Source organism: Cervus canadensis, chromosome 30, assembly GCF_019320065.1.
Source record: "Cervus canadensis isolate Bull #8, Minnesota chromosome 30, ASM1932006v1, whole genome shotgun sequence".
In the NCBI taxonomy this organism is placed as follows: Eukaryota; Metazoa; Chordata; class Mammalia; order Artiodactyla; family Cervidae; genus Cervus; species Cervus canadensis.
The window spans coordinates 35,375,411-35,401,715 of NC_057415.1; the positions used below are offsets into that span (position 1 = coordinate 35,375,411).

A 26,305-nucleotide genomic window follows, 5' to 3' on the forward strand; every position below is an offset into this window, starting at 1 on the left:
CCCACCAAGATACATAACATTTTAATGCAATATTTTAAAAATGTCATACATACACGTCAAAAAAAATCCACGATGAACAAAATAGCAAAAAATGTAAATAAAGGCCAGAGCAAAGGAGGTAGCTCAAAACACATCAAGGATGATTGGTCTAGGAGTTCTCAGTCTTCAAGAGGCCTGGACTTTTGAAAACCTGAGAAGGGGTGGCCCCTCTCCCCCAGAAGAATGCACAAACAGGTACAGTTTGTGCAGATTTGGGTGGTGTTCCTGCAGGCCTGGGGCTCGGCCAGGTGGAGGTTAAGAACTCAAGTTCAACGTGGCCATGCGAGGGTGGGTCCACGTGCCATCCAGCCGCCTGCGGGTACCGAAGTACCAAGCTGAGCCTCCGTCCTGGCAGCCTCGGGTGCTCTGCCCCCTGCAGGAAGCCTCGCACAGCCTTGCTGCTGCTTTTTCTAACTTGCTAGGCTCGCCCTCCGCTCCCTCCTCCCCCCATCACCCCCCTCTTCGGCTTGGGACTTTTCCTAAAGTTGCTGAAACCAGACACCTTGCTCGACCGAGCCCGCGTGCAGCCACGGTTTAAAAGGCTGCCTTCAGCGCCCCCTCCCCGCCCCCAGCGGAGACTTCAAAAGGCCCGGCGGGCGCCGCGGCCCCTGCACCTATGAACCGCCCCCCGCGCCCGGAGCCCGTGCTGGAGTCCGAGGACGCAGAGCGGCTGAAGTTCGAGCGCAGGCGGACCCGGCGGGTGGCGCAGCCCAGCGCGCCCATGCCCCTCCCGGTGCCGCTGCGCTCCGAGCGCCCGCGCCCAGTTTAGGGAAGGGGACCCCGCACCCCCGCCCCCGCGCCCGCGCCCGGGGCTGCGGGGACCCATGAATACAAATGCCGTTAGGCGCCCGAGGAAGGACCGACCGTCCAGCCTCGCACCTAGGGATCCAGTAAGTGCCCCGGGGTTCCTGGAGCGCTGGGGATACGGGTGTGTGTGTGTGCGTAAAGATACGCTCGGGTGGGGAGGGGGTACACGTGCGAGGAGTGAGTGTGTGCCCTCCGCGTGCAATGGGCACTAGCGGAAAGCTCCGTGCAGGTGGGGGTAAGGCGCGAGTGTGTGTGCACTTGGGCTGTTACGTTGGTTGTGTGCGCACGTGAAGGTATGTATGAGAAGTATGCACGCGGGTGTGTACGTTGGGAGGATCTGACGAGGCTAGTGTGCATTTACGCGCATGTAAGCACTGATGTGCATGCATCTGCGTGTGCAGAGTCTGGGTGTGCGCTCGATTCCAGACACCCCAGGGTGGGTTCGTGTGAGCCCAGAAGGAATGCATGGCTGCGCTTGCATGTGAGTGAGTGTGTGTCTGAACTTGGAGCAAGTATAGAGATGTGTGGGAATGTGAACAAGCCTTTGGAGGTAGAGGCGGAGGGGCTTCTAATTCCAGGGTTCGGACTGGACCTGGGAGTGTGCGAATTTGCCAGGTGTTCGTGGCTTCTTCAAGGTGTGCAGGCCTGCGCTCCGGCGGCGGGGGGTGGGGGTGGTCTGAGTGAGACTTTGGTCCACGCCGAGGTGGGGAGGTAGGTTCAACTCCCGGTTCTTACCGCGTACAGAGGACAGAGAGATCTCCCGCACTGTAGGCAGACGCTTTACGGTCTGAGCCACCAGGCAAGACTGGGGAGAGGGAGGTGACCAGCATAAATGTTAAAACAAACCCACCCACTACATGCCCAGGAAAGTCCGTTCTGCAGGATGCTGTGAATCTGAGACGAAAATAGGTGTGTGTGTGTGTGTGTGTGTGTGTGTGTGTGTGTGGTGTGTGGTGGGATACTAGTTGCTGTTTTCATGGGAGTCAAGACACCGAGCCCTGGTCCCAGATTTATCCCTGGATCTCCTTGGAACTTCGGGTTCCTTTCAGCAGTAGTAGGTCCCCTTACCTCCTCTATCTTTGCCCCCAACTCAGGGACTCCCGGCCTCACAAAGAGGTCCCGAATCTCCGAACTGTGGCCACCCTGCTGTACAGTCTTGGCGACCTTCTCCTCTCTGTGAATCTCAGTTTCCCCATCTTTACGAGGGGGGTGGGGGGGTGGGGTGCCCCCGCGGGACCGTCGTGGGCGCGCGGAGGCTGTGTCCCCGGCTGTGGCCGGCAGGGGGCAGCAGGGGGCAGCAGAGGGCGGCCCGGCGCGGGGAGGAGAGAAGGTGGAGAGCCACCGCGGGCCGAGACTTTAAATCGCCTTCATTTCCCCCAAATCCTTCCTTTTCCTCTCCTCCCCCAGGCCGGCGGGGAGGCAGCTTCTACCGCCCTCCGCGCGCCCTCGCCCGGCCTTGCTCTGTCTCCGGGGACCGCCAGCAGCCCGCCTCCAAAAGTTTGATCATCTTTTTTTTTTCCTTCTGCTTCTTCTTCCTTTTCGGTGGAAGCAGAAAAGAGCGAGGCAGGGGCGAGCGCGGCGCCGGGACTCCTGGGACCATGGGCCTGGCGCGGGCGCCCGCGGAGCCCCGGCCGCGCTGCCTGCTTGCTCGGGCGCCCCTGGGAGCCGGACTGCGCTGGGGGCGCGGGGCCCGCGCGCTCTGAGCCGGCCTGGCGCGGCGGGGCGGGGGGCTGGCGGCCCCATGGGGCGCGCCCACACTTGCCCCCCGGGCTCGGGAGCATGAAGTAGGGGCCCGCCATGGGAGCGGGATCGGCGCGGGGGGCCCGAGGCACAGCGGCGGCGGCGGCGGCGCAAGGGGGGTGAGTACGGGCTCGGGGACGCCCCCTCCCCAGCTTCTGGCGGCTCCAGCCCCGGGGCGGGCTGGGGTTCCCCGCCGCGCGGGACGCTTCCAGCGGAACGTCAGCTTCCTGCCCCTTCCTGCGCCCCTGCAGGGCGGGCCGCCAAGGGTTAACGCGGGCAGCGCCCCCGGCCCGGCGAGGGTTGGCGAGCCGAGCGCTGCCCGCCCTGCCCCGCCTGGCGCGGCGGCCGGATCGCGTTGGGGCGGGGGCCGAGCTGGGGAGGGTCGCTGCAGAGCCCGCCCCGGGGTCGAGATTGAGGGCTGGGGGTGGTGCCTGGAGCGGTGGGCGGGGGAGGCGGAGGGGGCTCTTTGGATGCATGGGGGAGGAGGGTCTCCGTTTCTGGCTGTCTCGAAGTGTTCCCGTGTGGGCGTCCATAGGTCCCCAGTCTGTAAGTCTCCGTTTCTGTCTGTTCTTGGGAAACTGCAGATTTCCAGGGCTCCTGCTTCTGTCTCGGTGTCTGTGTGTCTTTGCACGTCCCCTGTTTCTGGAAATCGCCGCGTGTGTGTCAGGCTGTTTGGGTCTGTGTGTCTCAGCGCTTCCTTGCTTGGGGAGGGGCGGGGGTGGCAGTGGGGGTGGTCCTGAGTTCCTGTCGCTTTCCCGTCATCTGTGTTAGAAAAAGTGAGAGCCAGCATGTCAGGGCAGAAAGGGCCCGGGGAGATGACTAATTCGAACCCCTCACGGTACAGATGTGAGCCCCCGCGGGCCCCTGAGGGCCAGGGAATCTCTGGTTCCCAGCCTGTGGAGTAGGAGTTGTAAAGAGGGAGCGTGTGCAGGAGGAGTCACTGGTGTGGGTGTGTGTGGGAGTGAGCAGGCGGGGAGCAGCCCCTCCGGGCCCCACGGACTGTGGTTCCTGCTCACCGCTGGCCTGGAGAAGCACAGAGCTTGCTCCCTGTCCTTCCTGCCCCCAGGAACAGAGGACTGTTCCCAAGAGGCTGGTCTGGGTTGGAGCTCCGCCCTGCCCCACCGGGTCCTGCCCCCTCTGCGCTGGAATCAGGGGGGCATGCCTCCCCCTTTCTTTCCCATGTCTTGGAAAAAGCTGGCTGGCTGAGATTCCCCCGCCCGCCCCCACCCCCCACCGCAACGCGCTCGCGCGCTCTCACACACACACACACACACATACCCCACACACATACCCTACCACCAGTAAGGGCCCTGCTGACTCATTTTCTCCAGAAGACCCTGTGCCAGGGCAGATGCCAGCGGTTGGGTAGAGAAGCGGAGCCAGGAGAGCACCCCACAGTGGGGCCCATGCTTTAGGCAAGTGGGCAGTCCCGTGGCTTTGAGGCCCAGCCACTGCAGTACCCCAGATGCTCTGCCCGCTGGCCCCCTAGCTTTGCACCTCCCAGATCAGGTTCCACAACACTGTTATGGAGCATCCCAGGCTTCTCTTGCTTCCTGTCCTCCCTGTCCTCAGAGTACTCCCCCTTCCTTATGCTTCCATAAGCCTACTGTACCCCCCACCCCACCCCCAGGCTCAGTCATCAGCAACCCTGCTGTTGATGGTGGAGCCATCAGCAACCCTGGTGTTGCACTGGCGGGGGCCCTGCCCTCCACATGTAACCCCCTGTCTGCCCCTCTCTGAACACACTCTACCTGTTACTTTATTGGCATATTCTCTTCCTCTCTCTCTGTGTTTCAGGGACCCCCTTGATACCCCACAACCTGCCCGACCCACGAAATGCCATTTCAATTGATGGTGGAAACGGAAGCAAAACATAAACTCACACCCATGAGCAGGGAGAGCATGGCAGTCAGGCCGTGTGAATCCCTGCCTCTGTTCTGCAAGCTGGGGCGGGCACCTTGCCTTTCCGCTTCTCCTTTTTCTCATCCCCCAAACAGGCATCTTCATTTCCAGCAAGCAGGGTTTTGTGAGGATTAGTGGGGCTGTGCTTGTAAAAGGCTTTTAGAACAGGGCCTGGCATGTAGTAAGTGCTCAATAAATGGCAGCTGCTGTTTGTATCATTATTCACTTCATCTTGAATGGATGTGTGAGTCAGCTGGAAAATTCTGGGCCGCATCCTGTCCAGACAGATGACCTGTCTGTGTTCCCATAGAAGAGGTGTAAGGTGTGAAGAAGGCTGGGGCGTGGCTGTCTGGGCACATGGGGCCTGGCCAGTCCATGGAGGCAGGTGGGACAGGTTTACCCCTCTTCTCTTTTCTGTGGTCCTCTGGCCAGCATCCTTCCCAGCTCACTCCATGGGAGCACAGCCAAGCCCAGAGACCATGGGTCTACTTGGCCTTGTGTTTCTATGCCCCGGGTCTCAGCTCTGAGCGCTCAGTGGATGTTCAGACTGGTATCGGTCCCTGAAGCTCCCCTGTGTTCTCAGGTAACAAGGACGGAGGAGGAAATCATGCAAGCCAGCTGCAGGTTCTGGCAGCCTCGTGGTCCAGGAGTAACCACTTTGGGTGTACTGGCAGAGGGCTTTTTGCAGGAGAGAGGAACACCTGGGATCCCTTCTTGGAGGGCTCAGTGGCCAGGTTGTCTCCAAGGTCAGGCTCCCTAACTCATGGCTTCCGTTCCGGCCGCCTTCTGCCATCCCTGGCCCTTGTGCTCTGGTCTTCCCGACATTCTGGAGCCCTGGCTTCGCTGAGCCAGGGCCCACGAGTCAGCGGTGAAAACAGAAGTCTGGAAGAACAAAGCTCTGAGCCAGCGCAGGCACTAAACGTTATTAGCAGTAGCCTAAACAGGATTGGAACCGGAGCAAAAGAATCGGCAGGCCTCCCTCTGGGAGCCAACTTTCCAGGCCTGGAGCTTACTTAGATGGCTGTTGGCTCCCTAGGCTGCATCTCTGTTCCTGTTGGTGAAGGCTAGGGCTCTGGTCTCTGGCAAGTAGGAAGTCCCTGTAAGTCTTTGATTTCTTCTTGGGAGACGAGTCAAGCGAAAATGGTCTGCTAAGTAGTGGAGTCGGATGATGTGGGTCACTGACATGCTGTGTGGCTTTGAGCAAGTTGCTTCCCCTCTCTGGGCCTCAGTGGCCCATCTCTCCAAAAGGGAAGAGACTAAAATCTGGCCTCGAAATGATCTCAGGGGACCTTCTCCCACTCTGTGAAGTGAAGTGAAAGTCACATAGTTGTGTCCAACTTGTTGCGATCCCATGGACTATATAGTCCATGGAACTCTCCCAGCCAGAATGCTGAAGTGGGTAGCTCTTCCCTTCTCTAGGGGATCTTCCAAACCCAGGGATCGAACTCAGGTCTCCCACATTGCAGGCAGATTCTCTACCAGCTGAGCCACCAGGAAAGCCCACTTCACTCGCACTCTATACTCCCTTGCTATACTTTGGAAGTTTCTGGGTCAAGTGCACAAGGAATCCAGGTCTGAGAGGGTCAGTTGCATTTGTTGAGGTGAATGAAAGGGAGACAAATATATTTTTAAATAGCTCTTTCAGAGCTGAAATTCTCAAGTTAGTAACCATGGTGTTAGGAAGCTTAATTGAAGGGGCTAGTCTGATCGATCCCATCTCCCCTGGGAGTCTTCTTTCTCCTGGGATTACAAATATTGCCTCTGAATTTATCCTTTTATTCTCTACAGGGTAGTCACCTTGGCATAACTCCAGCAGGAGAAATTGACCGAGAAGGATGTGCGTGGTTCTTGTACCTTCCCCTCTCCACCTGGCCTGTCTTTATCAGCTTGGGGAGCATCCAGAAGGGTGGATGTGACGACACAGGGAGAGACTCAAGGAATGAGGGCTGGTGCCTGGAAAAGGCTGGGAAAAGAGGAGACTGAAAGGAGATGGAACAGAAACTAGTGAGGCTGCAGGAACACTGCAGAGCAAGGAGCACTGTCTTCTGAGGAGGTCTTCTCGGGAGAAATGAGTTCTCTGGTCCTCTGGTTTCAGGGACTGCTGACCAACAGAAAGGGCAGTTGATTTCTTTATTGCAGAACTTCTCAGAGCCTTTGATACGCAGTTGTGCTTTGGAACTACCAAGAGTAGGATGTAGGAGATGGCTCTTCCCCAGTAGATCTGGCCAGCTTCCTGGAGTAGCTACCTGGTGGGTATGGGAAATTGTACTGAAGACCTGTGTCCTCAGAGTCTGCCCATGGTGACCTTGAGAAAGTACCTGCCCTCCCTAAGGCTCAGTTTCTGTCAAATAAAAAAGAGCTGCCTCTTATGGTTTGTCGCAGCTGATGGGGCTACTATTTGCTCTAAGTAGGCAGGACATGCCAGAAGGGTCAGCCTCTACCCCTCTCCCAACTGAGGGCAGCTAGGCACTGACCTTTCACTGTTGCTGGTGGTAAGCTGGAGACAGGGAGGACAGGTCCCACGTAAAAAGCATTCTCACGGCAGTGGCAGCAGATTGGAGAAGAGAAGGAAGGAGCAAGGGTTATCCAGGAGCATCCTTGGAAAAAGTCAGAGGTGGGGTGGGCCTACTGGCATTAAGTCTTTGGGAAGATACTTTTTTTAAAGTCCAGAGTCCTGTAGTTCCAGATGATACTCATTTCTTCTGTAAAAATACACTGAACACTTACTACATGCCTGCCAGGTGCTGGGAATCCAAGACAGACGTAGGCCCTGTCCTTCAGGGATTTGAGTTAGAAAATGAGACAGGAAAATAGATATACATGGGATACCTTGGGAGGTACATGCAGCAGACGGTGTGAAATGACTAGACTCTAACACGTGAGTGGGAGCTGAGCAGGCAAAAGAGTGGAGTCCAGAGCACTTGAAATTGGCATGTGCTAAGGCCCAGAAGCCGAAGGCTTTCAAGGGACCGCCATCAGCGTCTGCGTGCTGTTTCAGCTAGCTTGCCTTATGCCGCATGTAATTCCCAATTGAACATGGCTTAAGCAGTAAGGGACTCATTACCTCCTATATCAAGAGGTCCAAAGGAAAAGCCATAATAGGATTGGACAATTCGGCATCTCAAGTGTCATCAAACACCCACCGTTTTTCCGTTCTGGCATATTCTCACAGGCTCGTGTGGCTTGTTACTTCATGTGCACAAAACAGCTGCAGCAGCAAGTCTTCATTCAACAACATTCAAAGGCTAGAAGAAAGCCCTTACTGTGTTCCTTTGAAATGTTTTCTTCGAGGCCCTGATAGACATTCCTGACATCTCATTGGCCAAATTTGCGTCATATATGCAGGCCTAAACCAGTCACTGGCATGGCAGATTCCCAAGATGGACTTAGATCTATCCAGAGGTATCCAATTTCCTTTGTAGTTCATGTCTCCCTGAACAAGCAAGAAGAAGGGGGAGGCTATGGGTAGGTAACCTCCAGTGCCTTCTCCATTGTCTAGGTCAGGATTCCCACTGATGCTAATTACAATTAAATTGGAGGAGGATTTGCTATTAAATCACAGAGCGTGAGCTTGTTTTCCAAAGCCCCCAGGGAGCTAGGAAGAACCTGGGGCTCCCGACATCCACTCTGGCAGATGGGTTTCCTGGATTACACAATTCCCCAGAAGCACACCATCCTAGCCTTCCTCTTGGAAATGGATCCTGGGCCAGCGTGTCCCAGCCTTTGCCCTCACCACCCGCCTGGCGGGGTTCTTTCTGCCTGCCTCCTGGCTGGCCGACTCTGGCCACGTGCCGCCCTCCCCTTTGCCTGCCTGGGGATCAGATGCCCCAGTGGCTTCGGGTGTCACCAGTGGCTGCTCCCACAGGAAGGTGAAATCGGATCACTGCCTCTGCCCATCTTGGCAGGAGCCCCTGAGCAGAGCATTAACCCTTCTGGGACCCAGCATGCAAGGGCAGCAGGGTTGGTCTAAGAAGCACTTCTGTGGCTGGCAGCAGTCCGAGCCCTTGACATGCATGAGCTCATTTAATCCTCCTGCCTGGCTTGCAAGATAGGGAACGTCAGCTGAATTGCAGAGAAGGAGACAGGCTCAGGGAGGCTGAGGGACTCATCCAGGGTCATACAGCTGGTATGCAATGGGGCCAGGTTTGCACCTGAGCGGGGGCTGACTCCCCACCTTCTCCTCTTCTCTTCTTCCCTCTTCCATTTTCTGTGAGCATGAAGCTAGTAGGCAGCTTCCTTCACATGCAGTGGTCCTGGCTCAGCGGTCGTCTCCCACCCCCGGCCCTGAGTCTGGAGACTGAGTTCTTCTCTTTCCTGCCCTTTGAAGATACTTGTCATCTAAGCAGACCCCTCTGGTCTTCCTGCTGACCTTTCCTCCCTGGCTCTGCTGCCTATTGGGTCTCAAAGTCCTGAGGCCATAATACAGATGGGGAGACTGAGGTCCAGAGACAGGGAGGCGCCGGGCCTGGTCTTTTGTTGCCCAGTGCATCAGTGGCAGATTTTGATCTGGACCCTGAGTCTCCTGATGTCCTGGGCAGGGCTTCCTGCCTGTGACCTTGATTTACTGATCTGTAAAAAGCGAGATTGTATTTGTAGTGTGTAAGCAGTTCCTTTTTCAGAAGGTTGTGCCTGGACCCCAGGAGTGTGGGCTGGTCTGATGGGGTCCTAGAGTCTGCACCTCACCTCCCGCCTCCCCTGGGCAGGACTGGGGTGGGACAGGGGCTGGAGGATCCCCTCCCAACTCCCCGGCCGGATCTGGATGCGAGGGGTGGAAGCTGATGCCGCATCTGCTTGTGTCTCCTGGTCTCTAGGGGGTTTCTCTTCACCTGGATCTTAGTCTCGCTCGCCTGTCACCTGGCCTCCACCCAAGGAGCTCCTGAAGGTAACTGTCTCTTCTCTTTGTCCAGGGGGAGACAAAGCAGGACGGAAGGGATCTGGGAATGCAGGGGTAGGAGACATCGGTGCTCCTAACGGGGAACTCAGTACCTCGATTTTCTCATCGGTAGAATGGAGCCAATCATTAACAAATTCTCTCCAGCCTTGAAAGCATCCCATTTGATGTTTTGTGAAGGGAGGAAGCGCTCAGTGCAGAAATGTAGAGAGGCGATGCTTTTGTTCCTCTCCAGGGCAGAATGTGAGTAAGTTACACTAGGTCAGTAAGCCTCAGTTGCCCCCCTTTGTCTGATGGGTACCCCAAGAAGGGCTGACAAGAGGCACGAAGGCCTCCAGCATCCTTGCCCACTTGTGTGATCCGCACTTCCCTTCCCGTGAGATGCTGCTTTTCCCTGCTATCCCTGAGGATCTGTCCAGGGGGCCCCAGGTGGCGGGTGGGGGGGCGGAGGGGGCTGGCCACATAGCTGTGCATGGAAACTGAAACGTCTCCCACATCTGTTTGTCAAGCAGCCACAATGCCTCTTAAAATAGCAGCCCCTCCCCCTCCTGCACGCCCGGCCCGTGTGCCGGGACAGGCACCGGGCACTCCCAGAGCCCCTGTGGCCTGACCTGGCTGCTGGGCAGGGATTGGGCCCCTGGGAGGGGAGGGCTGTGCCCGGAAGAGACTTCTGCCGCCCAGCAACATTTTGTGCAAATGTCATATTTTCCAAGCTTGCAGTTTCCCCCACAAAGTAGGTGAACAGCTGTCCAGAGTCCTGAGTCAGGCACTGGGAGGGGGGGGTTGGGGGCGGAGAGGCTGGGGCAGCATGAAGCCAGGTTTATGTAATAAAGGGATCTTGCTGCGGCCAGCTGGCCGGGTCCCTCCATCTCGGCGTTGGGCTGAATTCATTCCCTGGTCCCCCAGCTCCTCTCCCATGATGGGATCCTGCTCACGTCTCTAGCCTGCCTTCCAAGCAGTCAAGGGGCTCCAGTGCAGGAAGGCATAGTGATGAAGAAAGGACCTGGGGCCAAGCAGCCTGAGTTTCAAGCCCAGCTCTGATTATAAGCTGTGTGACCCTGGGCAAGTTATTGAGTTGGCCAAAAAGTTCGTTCGTTATGGGGGCACCCAAAGGAACCTTTGGCCAACCCAACACTATATATAGCTCAGCTTTCTCACCCTCTTCTCCAAAAGAGTGGGGATGACAGACAGTACCTGCTTCATAGATGATGGAGAGAGTCAAGAGTTAATGCTTGTAAAGCACTTGGTACATAGTAAATACTCAATAAACATCAGTTCTTCTTCTTATTGTTGATTATATATTCACCTGTAAAGCTGGGGCAAGAGTGGCCCTTCTGTATCTCCATGGAGTCCGCAGTGGTCAGAGACCCCTGGAGGCTCAGCGGTGACCAGCTCTGCCAGCTCCAGGTAGCTGAGTTGGGAGGACTTGGCCCCTGAACTACAGCGAGTGTGCGGGGGAGGCCTGGAGACTGCATGGTTTCAGCTTTAAAGCCCACCTGGAGAGGGTGATAAGGGGAACCTCCTCGGTGCCCCCTGGCCTGGCTGGTTGTCATCTTCTTGGGGCAAGCGCAAGGGGCTGTAAGTGGTAGGGTGCAGAGTGAGGTCTGCAGGGCTGGGAGCCTTTCGATCCCTGGTGAGGTGGGATGCGGAGAGAGGAGAGGTGGTTTTAAAAAGGAGCTCCTCCCTTTTAAGCTGTTTATAGTGAGAAGCGTTTTATGGTAGTAAGCGGCTTTCCGTGATTAAGTGTATAAAAGATGCTGCTACTCAGAGAATCCTTAAATGGTGGCTTATTTTAGCTTAGGACCTGGGGACAGACAGAGGTGGGAGAAAGGAGGAGTTTGAAGTGAAGCGAAGGCCCTTGGGTCCTAGAGAGGAATAAGAGCCTTCAAGCCACAACCTGAAACAGCAGCCTGCAGCTACAGTTTTTAGAATGTTCTTAGGACTCTGCGGCCACCTCCAGGTCGGGTTTCCCTTGTCTCACAGGCAGGGAAACTGGCCTGGCAATGGGAGGTGGGGGGAGTGCAGGAAGAAACGTGATCAGAGGCACAGAGTGCAGGTGTGGGTGAGGATCGAGAGGAAGACCGCCTTATCATCTCCCGGGGCCCTGGTGACGTCAGCACTCTTCGTAGCCTCATCTTATAGTGGGGGGAATGGAGGCTCAGAGTCCAGACCTGCAGGTGGTCTTGTCCGGCTCTAAAGTCCAGCCTTCTGTTTGCAGAGCCTGCCATGGAGCCATTATGCTTCAATGTTGCCAGTGCCCAGGTTCTGAGGTTCTCCCAGCCCATTTGTCTCTCTGTCCATCTATCTCACAGCAGTCAGCCTAGGGTCTGCGAGCCGGCTGCATTCAGCCCAGCACACACCCCTTACTCTAGGTGATGAGGGAGAGAGCTTTCCACATTCAGGGGTCAGGATGCGGAGCTCAGGGGAGGGGGCCTTTGGACCCTTCCCAGAGCCCAGTTCCAGATGGAGCCTGTTCGTTCCTGCTGAGATGGGGCTCCCGAGCAGGCTTCTGCAGGCGCTGGCAGCTCAGCTGACTGAAGGAGGTCGAATGACCCGACGAGAGGCAAGGTCAGGAAACCTTTCCATAAACACCCTGGAAACCCTCCTTTTGCTCTGGCAAACTCTTGCCAGTGTAATTACCAGGCGGATGTGACCTGGCCAGACCACGGTCAGATGTCCAAACACTTTGCCAGAGGACAGAGGTTACAAGAATGCCTTGATTACTTCCTCTGCTCTCTCCAAAGCCACACAGGGAAGAGGGGGGGTCACTGGAAATGTCCTCTGCCTTCCGTGTAGACAGTGGCTCCCCCAGTAGTCTGCTCTAGCAGACTAGGGTTCCTGAAGATGGTCAAACTAGTCCAGTCCCCTGGACATCCTTACCAAGCTCTGGTGACACCAACATTCCTGTTGGTCCCTCACTTATGGGACTGCTTCCTGGAGGAGATGGCTTTTCAGGCAGAGAAAGGGGGAAACGCCACATTGGGCAGTCTCTAATACTCTTAGCTCTAGCATTTGGTGATTATCATTATTTTTCATATTAATAGCTATCCTTCAAACGTGCTTATTTTGTGCCAGGCCACTTCCCCACCCCCCCCAGGGGCATTAGCTCATTTAATCTTCACCACGTCCTTCTGAGTTTTGGTACTCCTATTATCCCATTTAAAAGATGGGAAAACTGAGGCACTGACATCACAACCCTAATGAGTGGTAGAGCTGGGATTTGAACTCAGGAAGCTTGGCTTCAGCGTCTGTGTTTTTAGCCACTTACAGACGGTCCTTAACTTGACAATGGTTCGATTTATGATTTTTCCACTTAATGACGGTGCAAAAAGTGAAACTGTACTTGGAGTGTTTGATTTTGATCTTTTTGATCTTCTCCTGGGCTAGCGATATGCAGTACGATTGTCTCTGTGACACTGGGCAGCAGCAGCCACAGCTCCCAGCTGACCGTGGGATCACAAAGGGAGACAACCCACACACTCAAACCATCTGAACCAGCACAATCATTGTTTCTCGGTTTTAGTATGTGTGTGTGAGACAGGTGCTCAGTCGTGTCTGACTCTTTGCGACCACATGGACTATAGCCCACCAGGCTCTTCTGTCCAAGGAATTCTCCAGGCAAGAATGCTAGAGTGGGTTGCCTTTCCCATCTCCAGGGGATCTTCCTGACCCAGGGGTCAAACCTGGGTCTTCTGCATTGCAGGCGGATTCTTTACCATCTGAGCTACCAGAGAAGCCCTGTTTTTAGTATCAGTTCAGTTCAGTTCAGTCACTCCATTGTGTCCGACTCTTTGCGACCCCATGAATCGCAGCACGCCAGGCCTCCCTGTCTATCACCAACTCCTGGAATTTACTCAAACTCATGTCCATCGAGTCGGCGATTTTAGTATAGCATTCAATATGAGATATTCAGCACTTTGTTGTAAAATAGGCTTTGTATGGAGGCTTCCCTGATAGCTCAGTTGGTAGAGAATCCGCCTGCAATGCAGGAGACCCTGGTTCAATTCCTGGATCGGGAAGATCGCTGGAGAAGGGATAAGTTACCCACTCCAGTATTCTTGGACTTCCCTTGTGGCTCAGCTGGTAGAGAATCCGCCCGCAATGCCAGAGACCTGGGTTCGATCCCTGGGTTGGGAAGATCCCCTGGAGAAGGGAAAGGCTATCCACTCCAGTATTCTGGCCTGGAGAATTCCACGGACTGTATAGTCCATGGGGTCACAAAGAGTTGGACACGACTGGGCAACTTTCACTTTCAGGCTTCGTGTGAGCTGATTTAGCCTAACGATAAGTGTTCTGAGTTTAAGGTAGGCTAGGCTAAGCTGTGATGCTCACTAGGTTAGGTGTATTAAGTGCATCTTTGACTTAGGATGTTTTCAGCTGACATTTGCCGTATGGGGCTGTAACTGCATTGGGAGTGAAGGACGGTCTGTATACACACAGATCACACGGCCCAGCAAGGGGCTGGTTCCAGCTCTGCCCTGTCAGTCAGCCGTGGGGCAGCAGGCAGCAGTGGGTGGGCTGTCCTCACTGTCGCTGTGGCCGGAAGCAGGCCCTGACCGTGCCCTCTGTCCCGTCCTGCCCTCCCTCTCCAGATGTGGACGTCCTCCAGCGGCTGGGCCTCAGCTGGACGAAGGCGGCGGGCGGCCGGAGCCCCCCGCCCCCGGGGGTCATCCCGTTCCAGACGGGCTTCATCTTCACGCAGCGGGCCCGGCTCCAGGCTCCCACGGCCGCCATCATCCCTGCCGCCCTGGGCACGGAGCTGGCGCTGGTGCTCAGCCTCTGCTCCCATCGGGTGAACCATGCCTTCCTCTTCGCCGTCCGCAGCCGGAAGCGCAAGCTGCAGCTGGGCCTGCAGTTCCTCCCCGGCAAGACTGTGGTCCACCTGGGGCCCCGGCGCTCCGTGGCCTTCGACCTCGACGTCCACGACGGGCGCTGGCACCACCTGGCCCTGGAGCTCCGCGGCCGCGCGGTCACCCTGGTGACGGCCTGCGGGCAGCGCCGGGTGCCCATCTCGCTGCCTTTCCACAGGGACCCAGCGCTCGACCCTGACGGCTTGTTCCTCTTTGGGAAGATGAGCCCACAGGCGGTCCAGTTCGAGGGGGCCCTGTGCCAGTTCAGTATCTACCCCGTGGCGCAGGTCGCTCATAATTACTGTACCCACCTGAGAAAGCAGTGTGGACAGGCTGACACCTACCGGCCTCAGCTGGGACCCTTCTTCCCCCGAGACTCTGGCACACCCCTCACCTTCCAGAGCGACCCCGCCCGGCTGGGCCTGGAGAACCTGACCACTGCCATGCCAGCCCTGGGGTCACGGCCGGCAGGCAGGGGGCCTGGGGTGACCGTGCCCATCAAGCCCACGAGGACTAGCACCACAGGCCCGCCGCAGCCCATCCCATCCCATCCAGCCTGGACCCCCCTGCCCTCCGCCAAGCTATCAGCCAGTGAAGGGCCTCCTCCCGTGTCCCCGGTCCCTCCCACCAGCTCCCCCAGATCTGTCCAGCCATTGCAGAAGAACACAGCCACCAAGACCCCCAAGAGTCACCCTGCCACACCTTTCTCATCAGCCCTTTCTCCTTCAATTACCCCGGTCAGAAGCCCCCGCCCCACCCAGAAGACAGCTCTGCCTGCCTTCACAAAGCCAGCCCCACCCACCAAGAAGCTGGTGCCACCTACTTCCCAGCCCATTTCTGCCAAAGTCTCCCATTCCACAGCGAAGCCGATCCAGAGGAACTCCGGCATGCCCAGACTCCCGCCACCCAGTGCCCGGCCCCTACCTCCAGCTGCTGGCTCCTCTCAAAAGCCTTTGCCCCCAGTGGTCCAGGCTGAGGCCAAGATGAGTAGTCGTGCCAGTGAGCCGGCTCCTGCCCGCACCAGCACACACAGACCTCCCCCACCCACAGTCCCACCCTCATCACCTGTCCCCAGTCCTAGCCCTCCCAGGACCGCTCGGCCACTGGCCACAGCGATGCCTCCCACCCTCGCTCCTGGTTCAGCCTCCACTGGAAGCAAGAAACCCACTGGATCAGAAGCCACAAAGAAAGCCAGACCCCGGAAGCCCGTCCCGCTCAGATCCGGGAAGGCAGCCCGAGATGTCCCGCTGAACGATCCGACAAGGGAGTCCAGCCCCAGGAAGCCCCGGGCCAGGCAGCAGAGCTCCCCGGCCCCAGCGCGATTCCTGTCCTCCAGCCCCCAGCCCATGAGTACTGGCTATTCGTTCTTCCACCTGGTGGGACCCACACCTTTCCTGCTGCTGATCGGACCTCCGGGACCCAAGGGAGACTGTGGTTTGCCGGTAAGACTGGGTGGGTGTGCGTGCTGCTTGGAGCTTGAGTGACTGATAGGGGCGGTGGGGCGGTTGCTCTTGATCAGGGCAGAGGAGGAGAAACTAGAGCGAAGAGCTGGTTACGGGCAGAGCCTTGACCTGAACCCAGCCCCCCCCCCATGCCTCCGTCTCTCCCATATTCATGAATTGCACATCCTGCCTCAGATCTGTGGTCCCCTGGGATGAACTTGGGTCTGGTGGCCCCCTCCAGGTAAGAGCACCTCTGGGCTTTGGTTGGCCCAAGCCCCAGGTGACTGTGCGCTAACATAACCATAAAGGTTGAGTGGCTGAAGGAAAACCACGAACTGACTGGCCCCTGGTCCTGCAGTCCCCAAAGGCCACCTCTCTGACTCCTGGACCAGAGCTCCTCCCGTCCCCTGGCTTGTCCACAAGTTTCAGGCGAAGGTTGTCCATGAGTAGTCCTGAATATGTTTTGTTTGGCACATGCAACATTGTTTAAAAAATATTTAATAAGTGATTAATATTTTTTGAATGTGAGAGATTTCTTATAAAAGACGGGGTGACCAGCTTTTCTTGGAAGAGGGAGAGAGGCAGTGGCCCGTGGGTTGTGGCCAGGTTGCAGCCCGCTCCTGTCTGTGCTCATCCACACAGCTCTTGATTGGTCTTCCAACCCAGTCCTTTCATCTTGTTTCTTTTACCTGCCCGGCTCCTGTAGCCATTTGATTTGTGGGCCCTGGTAGAGGAGTTTGGGGTAAAAAGGGTCAGGGTGAGCGTGAACAATCAAGGAAGAAAGAAAGAACATTCCACGTGCAGGAGACGTCTTGGGGTTGATGCCTCCAGGGTTCCTGGGACTGTCTCCAGGGGCAACGACCTTTCTGCAGCTGGAGGCCAATTCCTCCGGGGCGGGGGGGGGGGGCGGGGGGGGGCGGGGGAATTGATGAGATGGCATTTCCAGAAAGCTTGGCCTCCACTCTGTTCTCCTGCCTTGGAGGTGACCACCGTGTGGGTTCCTCCTTCCCGGGGCCGAGTCTCCCGCCAGGCCCCGGGCTTGGGGTTAGGCTCCCCGCAATGTGGAGGCACTGGCAGATGCTGGGAATTCCCAGGCCTTACAAACACACTTAATGAGTTTTAATAATCATGAGGAATAATATTTATTCAGTCTGTCTCCAAGGGGACTGAGAGCCCGTTTTTATTATAACCATATTGTAGAACTTATGGAAATTGTATGCATTGCTTTGCAATTATGTCAACATTCTGCTCAGGTCCCGCATTCTGAAATTGGCAGGGTAGGGAGCGGGGAGCCGAGGGAAGCAGGCTTCTCCCCCTCCAGGCTACCCGGTCCTGCTCAGGCACCAGGTACCTTTGGCCTGGGACAGCTCAGCTTCCCTCACAGGGGCTGGCTGCGAGGTTGAAAGGGGGTGCATTGTCCCCCTCTGACAGAGGAGGGTGAAGTGTAGGGTCTCCACGCCGCCCAGTGGAGGGGGCCAGCCCTGTCCCCCAGGGCTGTGTGTGATGCAGAGCAAGAGAGACCATGGCTGAGCCTGTAGAGCTGGAGCAGGAGCAGGTTCCCAGGGTGTAGACTCTGCCTTGGGGCTGCTTGGCTGCCTGAGCTGCGGACTTTCCTCCTGGAGTTTAATGATGCGGGTCAGCAGGAGGTGAGGCCTCCTGCCCGAACTGGTCTTGAACTCCTCCCACCCTGATCAAAGAAGGTGCTGGAGTTGACCTATTCAGTGGATGGGTGCTTAGGGATCATTCAATTCACCCTCGCCATTGTGCAGGTGGGGAGCCTAGAGACTGGGTCCAGAAAGGGCCAGGATTCACTCCAAAGCCACACAGCATGTCGGAGGCTGAGCTGAAGTTTACGCCGCAGCTCCAGACCCCAAGATCAGCACGTTCCAATCCACCCCCTAAGTGTCCTCTCTGAGACGCTAGGACTCAGGGCTTAGAGGCCGGGGGCTTGAGAGAGGCAGGCCTTGTCCTTGATCTCAAGTGAAGTGTTCAGTGTCTAGAACATCTTCTGTTTCTATACCTGGCACATTCACGAGTAATTTCCAAACATGGAGCATCTTCCTTTAGGACCTTGTAGAAACTGGTCTAGAGGGTAGGATGTGTGCCCTGACCCCTGCTCTATGAAGGAGAGGACTAGGGCTGGGGAGACAAAAGCCTTGGCCAAGGGCACCCGGAATGATCTTGCAGGAGGAATTGGGATGCAATTTCTGCGGGGACCATGGCTCTTCCTGCTCCTCCAGCCCAGAACAGATGAGGGCAAGAGGGAAGACATCATTCTGTCTGGGTGCCATCCTGCCTGACGTCCTGTGCAATCCCCTCATCCTGCCCGCCCCCCAGCTCGGAAACTAATCTTACTCCAGTAGGAACCAAGAAACTTCTAGAAGCTTTGTCCAGTCTGCTGTGGCAAGCTGATCATTTATATTTCACCGGATAGCAGAAATTATTAATCGAAGTGGCGTCTTTGAGCAACAGAGACAGAACTGATTCTGACAAGTGTTCCTTCTGTTCTCCCTTGTCCCCACCCAGAACCCTCATATGTATTCGGGATGTAACCCCAGCAGAGCGGAAGCTGCAGTGCCCGGGCATGAGATTTAATTGTCTACAGTCTGGGTACGCACCAGTCTGGGTTTAAATCCTGGTTCCACTCCTTACTAGCTCTGCAGCCCTGACCCACACTAGGCTTCAGTTTCTGCAGAATGTAAGAGGATAATAGCTCCCACCTCCTGTGAGGAAGCGAGTTGAGGGCTCTCCAGGGCCACCTGGGAGTTCTAGATTTGTTGGGTGATATAGGGAACTTCTTTCCGCTCCCTGAGGCTGTCTCTCCTCTGTGACCGGCTTTGGGAGAATTCCTTTCTTAGAATTCACTGCAGGTCCTTTCAGAGCCTGAGAAGGTTTTCTTTCCTTTTCTAAAAAAAATAATTTTTATTTGTTATTTATTTTTGGCTGCGCTGGGTCTTCAGTGCTGCACGGGCTTTTCTCTAGTTGTGCCTGGGGGCTTATTGCAGTGGCTTCTCTTGTTGCGGAGCTTGGGCTCGGGTACACGGGCTTTAGTAGTTGTGGCTCTCGGGCTCTAGAGCACAGGCTCAGTAGTTGTGGGACACGGGCTTAGTTGCTCCACTATATGTGGGATCTTCCTGGGCCAGGGATCAAACCTGTGTCTCTTGCATCGGCAGGCAGGATTCTTTACCACTGAGCCACTAGGAAAGCCCCAGAGAGGGTTTTCAAGGCTGTATCTGACCTGTTCCGCGTGGATCTCAAGGGGCACGGGAGAGACTGGCAGAGACTGAGACACAGCTCTGGCCCAGGCTGGCCAGGAGTTGTAGCCACTTCGAGAGGGAACTCTGTGGGAGCCCCGGGAGCGGCGGGGGGGGGGGGGCGGGGGGAGCATGGAAAAGCTGAGCTTGGCCCCGGGTGAGTAGGGGCGGGGAGGCTGCGGTTCACAGAGGCTGCACAGAAGCCGCACAGAAGCCCCACGCCCAGGAGGAGGCGAGTCAAGGCCTTATTTATTCACGCTCAGGCCGCTGGCATTTGCACGCCCTTGCACTTTTTCCAAGCGTCACCTCGGGGAGACCCGGCTGAGCGCCTGGCCTGCAGCAGATACTCCATGACTATCTAGAAGATGAATGAAGGAATTTGATCCTTACGAAAAACAGGTCGTCCTGACACGCAGGCCAGGCTCTTTGAAGTTACACAGATCTCTGTTGCCGGTGGGGTAAGAAGGGCGCATGGAGTGCAAAAGCACATAGAATTTGGATTTGGAATGACCTGAGTTTGAACCGTTGCCTTATCCAGCCATCTTTTCCTTCTTTCAACAGATGTTGAATGAGTGCCTTCTGGGTGCTAGGTGCTGTGTGACCTTTGGCAAGTCACTTGACCTCTTTGAATCTCAGTTTTTACCTCTGTAAAAAGAGGGTATGGCACCACCTGCTTTTCCAGGGCTGGGTGGGTTGTCTGCCTCCAACATTAGAGTCTGGTTAGGGATGCGCTGATGGCTGAGGCAGGGGCACTGTCCCCCTGAGAACCAAGAGCTTCCGGCACAGGAGGGCCTTCCTGCTGTTGGCGGTTAGGAATAAGAACTAGATCGTGAGTCGTTTACCCCTTGTCCTGGCATCATCTAGAACACAGGAGAATGGAGGGGTGTTGGCTCCATCTTTGGCGTCTCCTCTTTGAGCTCCTGCTGCGTGCCAGGCTGTGTGTGGAGCAGTTGGCACGCTGTGTCCTGTGGCCCAGGCAGGGAACAGTGTAACCGAGGGGAGTTTAAGGAAGAGACTGTTTACAGAGGCGCGGGCACCGGCAAGGGAATCAACAGGCGCTGGAGAGGCGCATGGGGTCCCACCTGAAGGTGCAAGAGGAGGGGAAGGTGTTACCACGAGCCAGGGCGTTAAAATGTGAGCCGGGGTCTCCGACAGGAGCTGGAGCCAAATACAGCAAGGAGGGAGAAGGGAGAGAAATGCCCCACCCACCCTCTCCTGCTCTGCAGTTTCTTGCTGGGCCCGCCCGTTGACCAGACTCAGCCAGAAGCCTGGGGGTGCAGCCTGTAGATGGGGGCTTCCCAGGACACAGAATGGATTTGGAGAGCGAACGGAGAATTCCCGGCACACATAAACATTATCTTGGAAAAAAAAAAAAAAAATATATATATATATATATATGGCTATTGTAATCCCATTTTACAGCAGGGCAAACTGAGGCCAGGAGGCACAAGGAGATGAAGTAATTTGTTCAAGGCCTCACTGAGAAGCCCTGTCTGAGTATTCTCTTCCCTAGGACAGAGACTGGAGAGAGCTCATGACCCTGTGGACTAACCTTGGGAATAATCTTGAGCTCAGATAGCGATGGAGGAGCCTTTTGAGATCCCCTGCCTCCTGCCACCTAGCTACCAGGCACCGAGCAGAGCCCTGAGAATGAAAGGTCATTGCTTAGGGTCACCCAGATGTTAGCAGCACGGTCAGGACTGGACTTGGGTCTCCCAGGTCCCAGGCCTGCGAAACCTCTCTTGCTTGCTGCCAGGGGCCAGGCCAGCCAGGACTTACTTCCTTCTGCAAAGCTTGGCAGGCGGGCTCTTGTCGCTGGACACAAGGGTGGACTTGTTCCGTGGGATGGGGTTCCCCGAGGCCTGGCTGTCGGGGGCCGGGACCCTTGGGGAAAGCCCAGAACGGCTGCTTGTTGTTTCTATGGTGCTGTTTGCGTGAGCCCACCTCCCCCAGACAGGCCTGCGGCCCCCGCGCCCCTCCCCCTCAGCTCCAGGCCCTCTCAGAGGCCCCGTTGTTTGCAGCGTGGAGTGGAAAAATCCCACCCCGGCCTCGTGAATCATCTCAGAGTCACTCGCTCAGGCTTCAGGCCTTGGAAAGAAATGGCAGCATTTTTCCACTGCATGGGGAGCAGGCAGGGTCTCGGATCAAGCGAGAGGGGCAGGGGGCATCCAGCCTCGCTGAGTGTGGGAGGGTCGGACCTGGGAACGCACGCGACTGGGCAGCTGGGCTGCCGTGTCAAGGAGTGCAGCTGTGAACTCACCTCACCAGGCCGGGCCATGGGTCCTGACTGGCACTTAAGTCTGCTCTGCAGATGTTGCGGATGAGGTCAGACTCCAGGCTGGATGCCCCCGTTTCTGGGGCAGGAAGCGTGCCAAGAGGGTGTGTCCAGGCCTCTGCAGTGACGGCCCTCCCAGGGTCCACCAGGGAGCTACACCCCGCAGAGACTGTCCCTCCCTGGAGCCCTACCCCAGCCTTCACTCTGCTGGGCCGTGGCCCCCTTCTCTAGGAGCTGGGCATGATTTCACCTTTTCTCTCCCGCCGAATAACCTAGAAGAGGAAATCATCACCACCCAGAAATTCAGGAGATGCCCAGTGTCGGGGAGGTTCTGGGATGTTCATTTCACAGATACCTATAGAGAGGGGACTGGCCCAGGTTTGCACACCTAGTCACAACGCACCTGGCCAAGATTGTGTGGATGCTCCCCAGGATAGGAGAATAAGTCAAACCCAGCTTCTCTGAGCTGTGTGGCCTAGAGTAAATCACTCTACCTCTCGGAGTCTCTCTCTGCTTTCTCACCCGTGAAAAGGGCTTGGTCATGAGAATGACACCTACGGGAATGCTTGGCCTCAGACCCCCGCATTTCCCTTTGATTCTGGGTCATTCGGAAGAGGCGGGCCGAGGAAGGGCCTTCTAGGAAGGGAGATCTTTTGCTCTCCCCCAAAACAGATGCTGAGGAAGGTGGTGGCTTGATGTTTTGAGTTGGGGAGTTTCCAGCAGCTTGCTTAACAGAAACAGCACTAACTTTCTGGGCATGAACTGTGTGCCAGGCACCAGGATTAGCACTTTTTATAGATTATCTGTCAGCGAGGTGCTCTTACCGCCTCATTTTACAGTGAAGGAGTGAAGCCTTGGAAACTGGAAAGAACTCGGCCAAAGCCACACAGCTAGTAAGCGGGGGTGCACAGTGTGCACCCAGGGCCCTGTCTGATACTGTATTCTACTGCTCCTCAGGGAGAAGCAGAGTAGGCTGGCCTTGATTCTCAAACCTGCAATGGTAGATAGAAGACTAGAAACTGTCTACCCAACCCCTGGGCTCTGGACGGAAGGAACGCTGCCGGCTGCCAGCTTGGCCAGAGGTACCTGGAGGCTTGAGGTGCCCAGGACTTGCCTGAGGTCACGCAGCAGCCCCCCTCCCTCCAGCTGGGGCTCTTTCCAGTGACCCAGGGGCCTCGGTGGTACCCATATCTGCCTGTCTGGCTCTCTCTTCTGATGTTTTTTTCATGGACGAGCAAGCACGTGGCGTTCACAGACCAGAGCTGTGAGCCGAGGCTGCCCAGTGTGAGATCTGGATTAATTACCAGCCAAATCTTACTGGGTTTTCAACACCGATTCTAACTCTGGGCAGGAAACCTGGAATCTCATTGATGGTTATTTGAAACAAATGAATTCCCCAGGCCTCACACATCCTCGAAAGCCTGGCTTCCGTTGAAAGTTCTGTGTTCAGTTCTTTACATCAGGCACTCGGTTAATCCTCCTTTTCCCCTCTGATGTAGACAGGACAGGAGCTGTGGTGTAGGACAGCCGCGGAGACTCAGGCCGCAGGCTCTGTGCCAAGTCCCCAGCTAGTAAATAGTGAGACCAGCATTTGCATGAAGGTCAGCCTGCGGCTCTGCAAGTCTGCTCGGGTGCCTCGCTTCCTATGGGAAGGAAGAGAACTGAGAACAGACAGGTGCTGCCCGAATGCCGTGTGGCAGGATTAGGCCTGTCTTATGGGGGAAATGGGGAGTGTTGTTGAGCCGGGAGATGCCTTGGGAAGGTGAACCTCGCTGTGTGGAGGAAGACGAGAGGGGAGAGGGTGGAGGTGGGGCCCAGACCAAGTGAAGGAGGTGATGCAAGTTCTTGGAGGGTGATGATGGAGGCTGAACCCGGCTATGACCCCTGGACTAGATGGGACGTTTGAGCGACGATTGCATACTAGGCACCGTGTTATATGTTTGCCATCTCATATCATCTTTGCAGTAATCTGATGAGATGGGTATTATTGCCCCATTTTATAGGCACAGGCTGGTTATGGAACCTGCCCAAACCCAGCTGGTAGGTGGCAGCACTGGGATTCGAACCTGAAAGCCTTGGCGTACACCCTTTAGTGACACTGACTCTCTGTGTGTGACTCAGAGATGCCGGTGTGACCTTGGACAGGTCCCTTCTCTGCTCAGGCTCTGCAGAGAAGTTGGCTGAACTCTGAGGTCTTTTGCTGTTTTAGTTTCTCAAACATTTGGCTGAGGCTTGGGGAGAGAGAGATGACTCATATCCCATTAATTCCTTTGAGGAGACCATGGTCTAGTGGGAGAGCGGGCTTCTAAGCAGACAATTCCCCGAATAAAATACAGTGGCCTTTAAGGCAGAGGGAAAGAGGGGACTTGGCCCAATTTGGGGGAGGGATCAAAGAAGGCTTCCTGGAGGAGGCGATGCCCTGAATTAGCTATGTAATAAAAGATGAGAGCTTCAGAGACCAAGAAACAGCAGCTGCCAAGACCGGAAAGCCCCAAAGAGCAGAATTCCTCAGGTTAGGACCTCAAGGGACCTCTCTTCTCAGCTCTGGGGTCTTCATGCCCAGAGCTCTGCATAAGTTTGTTGAATGACTACCTGATCCCATTCTATTCTACCACGAGGCACTGATGCTATCTTCCTGCTTTTTATTCAGGGTCCCCCTGGACTGCCTGGGCTTCCTGGACCTCCTGGCGCACGGGGTCCTCGGGTAAGTGATCACACATCGTGCTTGAGTTCTGGTTGTTTCAATGTCCTGTATCCCTTTGCCCCTGGAGTCCCAGCTTCGCTGTGTGTCCTCATGCTGTCTGGCATCCCTTTTCCACGTTGTCCATTGGAGCGGACGTGGGGTTTTTAGGGGTCACTGGGTGTCCAGACGAGGCATGGGACAGTGAGAACCTCTTTCAGGGTCTCAGCTGTCCATTGTGGGTATCACCTTTGGCAGCCTGGAGTAGAGTAGGGGTTTCTGCAGATCACATCCCCTCAGCTGATGGGCTTTGGTGTTCAGCTGGGGAAAAAGCTGACTTGGAAGAGCATGACCCTTGCATCCATCTTCCCATCTCTGCTGGGCCAAGCTGGGGTAGGGATGCTGACAGAGGCAACCAGATGGGCCATGCCAGGGATGGGGCGAGCTCCCCATGCTGAGGGGTTCAACCAGAGTCTGAAGGATGGCTTGGCAGGGTTTTGGTGGCTGATAGGAGCTAGCCCGAACCTCGGAGTGGAAAATATTAATAGCTCTGGTCTGTTATGGCTGGCATGTCACTTAATGCTGCCTTACTTGATCCCCTCTCCTTCCAAGACCCCCATGGGCCAGTATGATCACTCTCATTTAGGGATGAGAAAACCGAATAACTCAGAAATGGAAGAGCCAGGACTGGAACCCAGCTCCTAACTATATGATACGGGGACTCTTGAGGGTCCTCTTGAAGAGAAATCTCTCCTTTTCCCAAGGGGGCTCAGACCCACGGCGCCTGGCATCTATGCCCAGGCTGAATCAGCCTTTCCCACGCTGGGTGCCTGGCGAGGCCCTGGCAGAGATAGCTGCCTGGGGCATATTTTTAGCGCTGAGCCCAGCGGATGGTTCTGGTTATGCAATTACTCGAGCCCTAGTTCCCTCCAGACCTGGCCCTGTGCTCCCTGGGCCCAGGACTCTGGAATCTGCTGTCTGAAGTGGCATTTCCTCCTGACTTTGGAGTCTCCATGGAGCGCTTGCCCAGAGCTGGGGACACATGGACATTGCTGGCCAAGGGACCTTGTTGCCTGGGACCAGGACGTGGCCCCAGGACCTAGCATCCCAGGTGCTGGCAGTCTGCCTGCGTCTCTAAACACCTTCTGAGCCCCCAGCTTCTGCAGGACCGTCCTCCTGACCCAACGTGTCCTCCTTTGCAAACTCCTCCTCCATCCGTGGCTCAGATCAAATGCTCCCTCCTTTTCTGATGATCACCTCCTTTTTGGAGCTCCTGTGGCAGTTAACTGCATGGATTCCTCGGTAGAAAGCTCACATTGACCATTGAACCCTGTCACCTGAGTGGCATATGCAGGATCCCCTCCCAGCTTTCTAGCCTTCCTGATAAATAAGTTCCAGCATTATCCCATTTTACAGGTGAGGAAACTGAGGCACAGAACGATGCAGTTACTTTGACTAAAGCCAAGCATGGAGTAAACGCCAAAGCCCAGATTGAACCTGGACAGTCTGACTCCAGAGCCCATGACCTTAAACTTCCCGTTGTGCTGGTTTTCCCTTCTACTTAGCTGAGCCCCTCTGGGCCAGAGACAGGTCCTATTGACTATTCTTTCTTACCTGATGCCTAGCAAAGTCCCCTGCGTCAGAATGTGCTGGGCATATGGTTGCTGACGGGTTCTAGTCTAGGAGTCAAGAACATTTCCCGTGAGAGAATGGATGCATGTACATGTATGGTTAAGTTCTTTTACTGTCCACTGGTACCTGTCACAACATTGTTTGTTACTTGGCTATCCCCCAATACAAAAGAAAAGAGAAAAAGAGTGTTTCCCACCCCCCCCCCCCCCCCCCCCGGCCCCGGAAGCTGTGTGACCTTAGGCAAGTCCTTTCCCTATTGTGAGGTTCAGTTTCTGCATTTATCAAACTTAGGATCTTGGTAAGGCATTTTCAGCCAAGATTCCTTCTAGCTCTGAAGTTCCACAAGTGAGGGAATGACTCTCTTGACATCCCTCTCAGGCTCTTGGAGGACTCCCCCCGCTCCCTGGAGCCCATCACCCTGTTTCCAGACTGGAAATTCCATAGATCGTAAAATTCCAAAGATAATACATTGCTGGGACTAAGCAATCCCAGTTCCTCTGTACAGATGGTGGTGGCTCTGGGGCTCGGGGAGGGGTCGGGGCCTTACCTGAGGTTGCCCAAGGCTTCGTGGCTTGGCCCTCTCCACCTCCACAGACTCCCCTGGCCCAACCGGGGGAATCCCTCGGCCTCCCTCCACTCAGCTTTCTGGGCTGCAGCGTTTGTAGAATCGGTCTGCTTGGCTCCCAGTCAACTATGCGGTTCGTTTCTCTGCAAGGCAGTGAGTGGCTGGAGAGGGGAATGAAGGTGGGGGCGGGAAAGCAGGAAGCCCCCACCTCCCTGAGGGGGTAGCCGG

The 26,305-nt window shown here is 56.0% G+C and overlaps 1 protein-coding gene across 7 annotated transcripts in view; it reads left to right on the plus strand.

Moving 5' to 3' along the window:
* Positions 1 to 593: 593 nt before the first annotated feature.
* The window catches only part of COL27A1 (collagen type XXVII alpha 1 chain), a 150,196-nt gene continuing 124,484 nt past the window's right edge, over positions 594 to 26,305 (plus strand). For 3 of the 7 annotated variants that reach the window (XM_043453017.1, XM_043453023.1, XM_043453022.1), the window contains exons 1-4: positions 595 to 929; positions 9,292 to 9,370; positions 13,972 to 15,671; positions 23,851 to 23,904. In XM_043453017.1, the coding sequence (XP_043308952.1) occupies positions 864 to 929; positions 9,292 to 9,370; positions 13,972 to 15,671; positions 23,851 to 23,904 (1,899 nt within the window). In that variant the 5' untranslated portion in view covers positions 595 to 863. Of the gene's footprint in view, positions 930 to 2,220; positions 2,706 to 5,994; positions 7,891 to 9,291; positions 9,371 to 13,971; positions 15,672 to 23,850; positions 23,905 to 26,305 lie in introns of those variants that run through there. The other 4 variants (XR_006266600.1, XM_043453020.1, XM_043453018.1 and 1 more) reach the window with 4 other exon arrangements.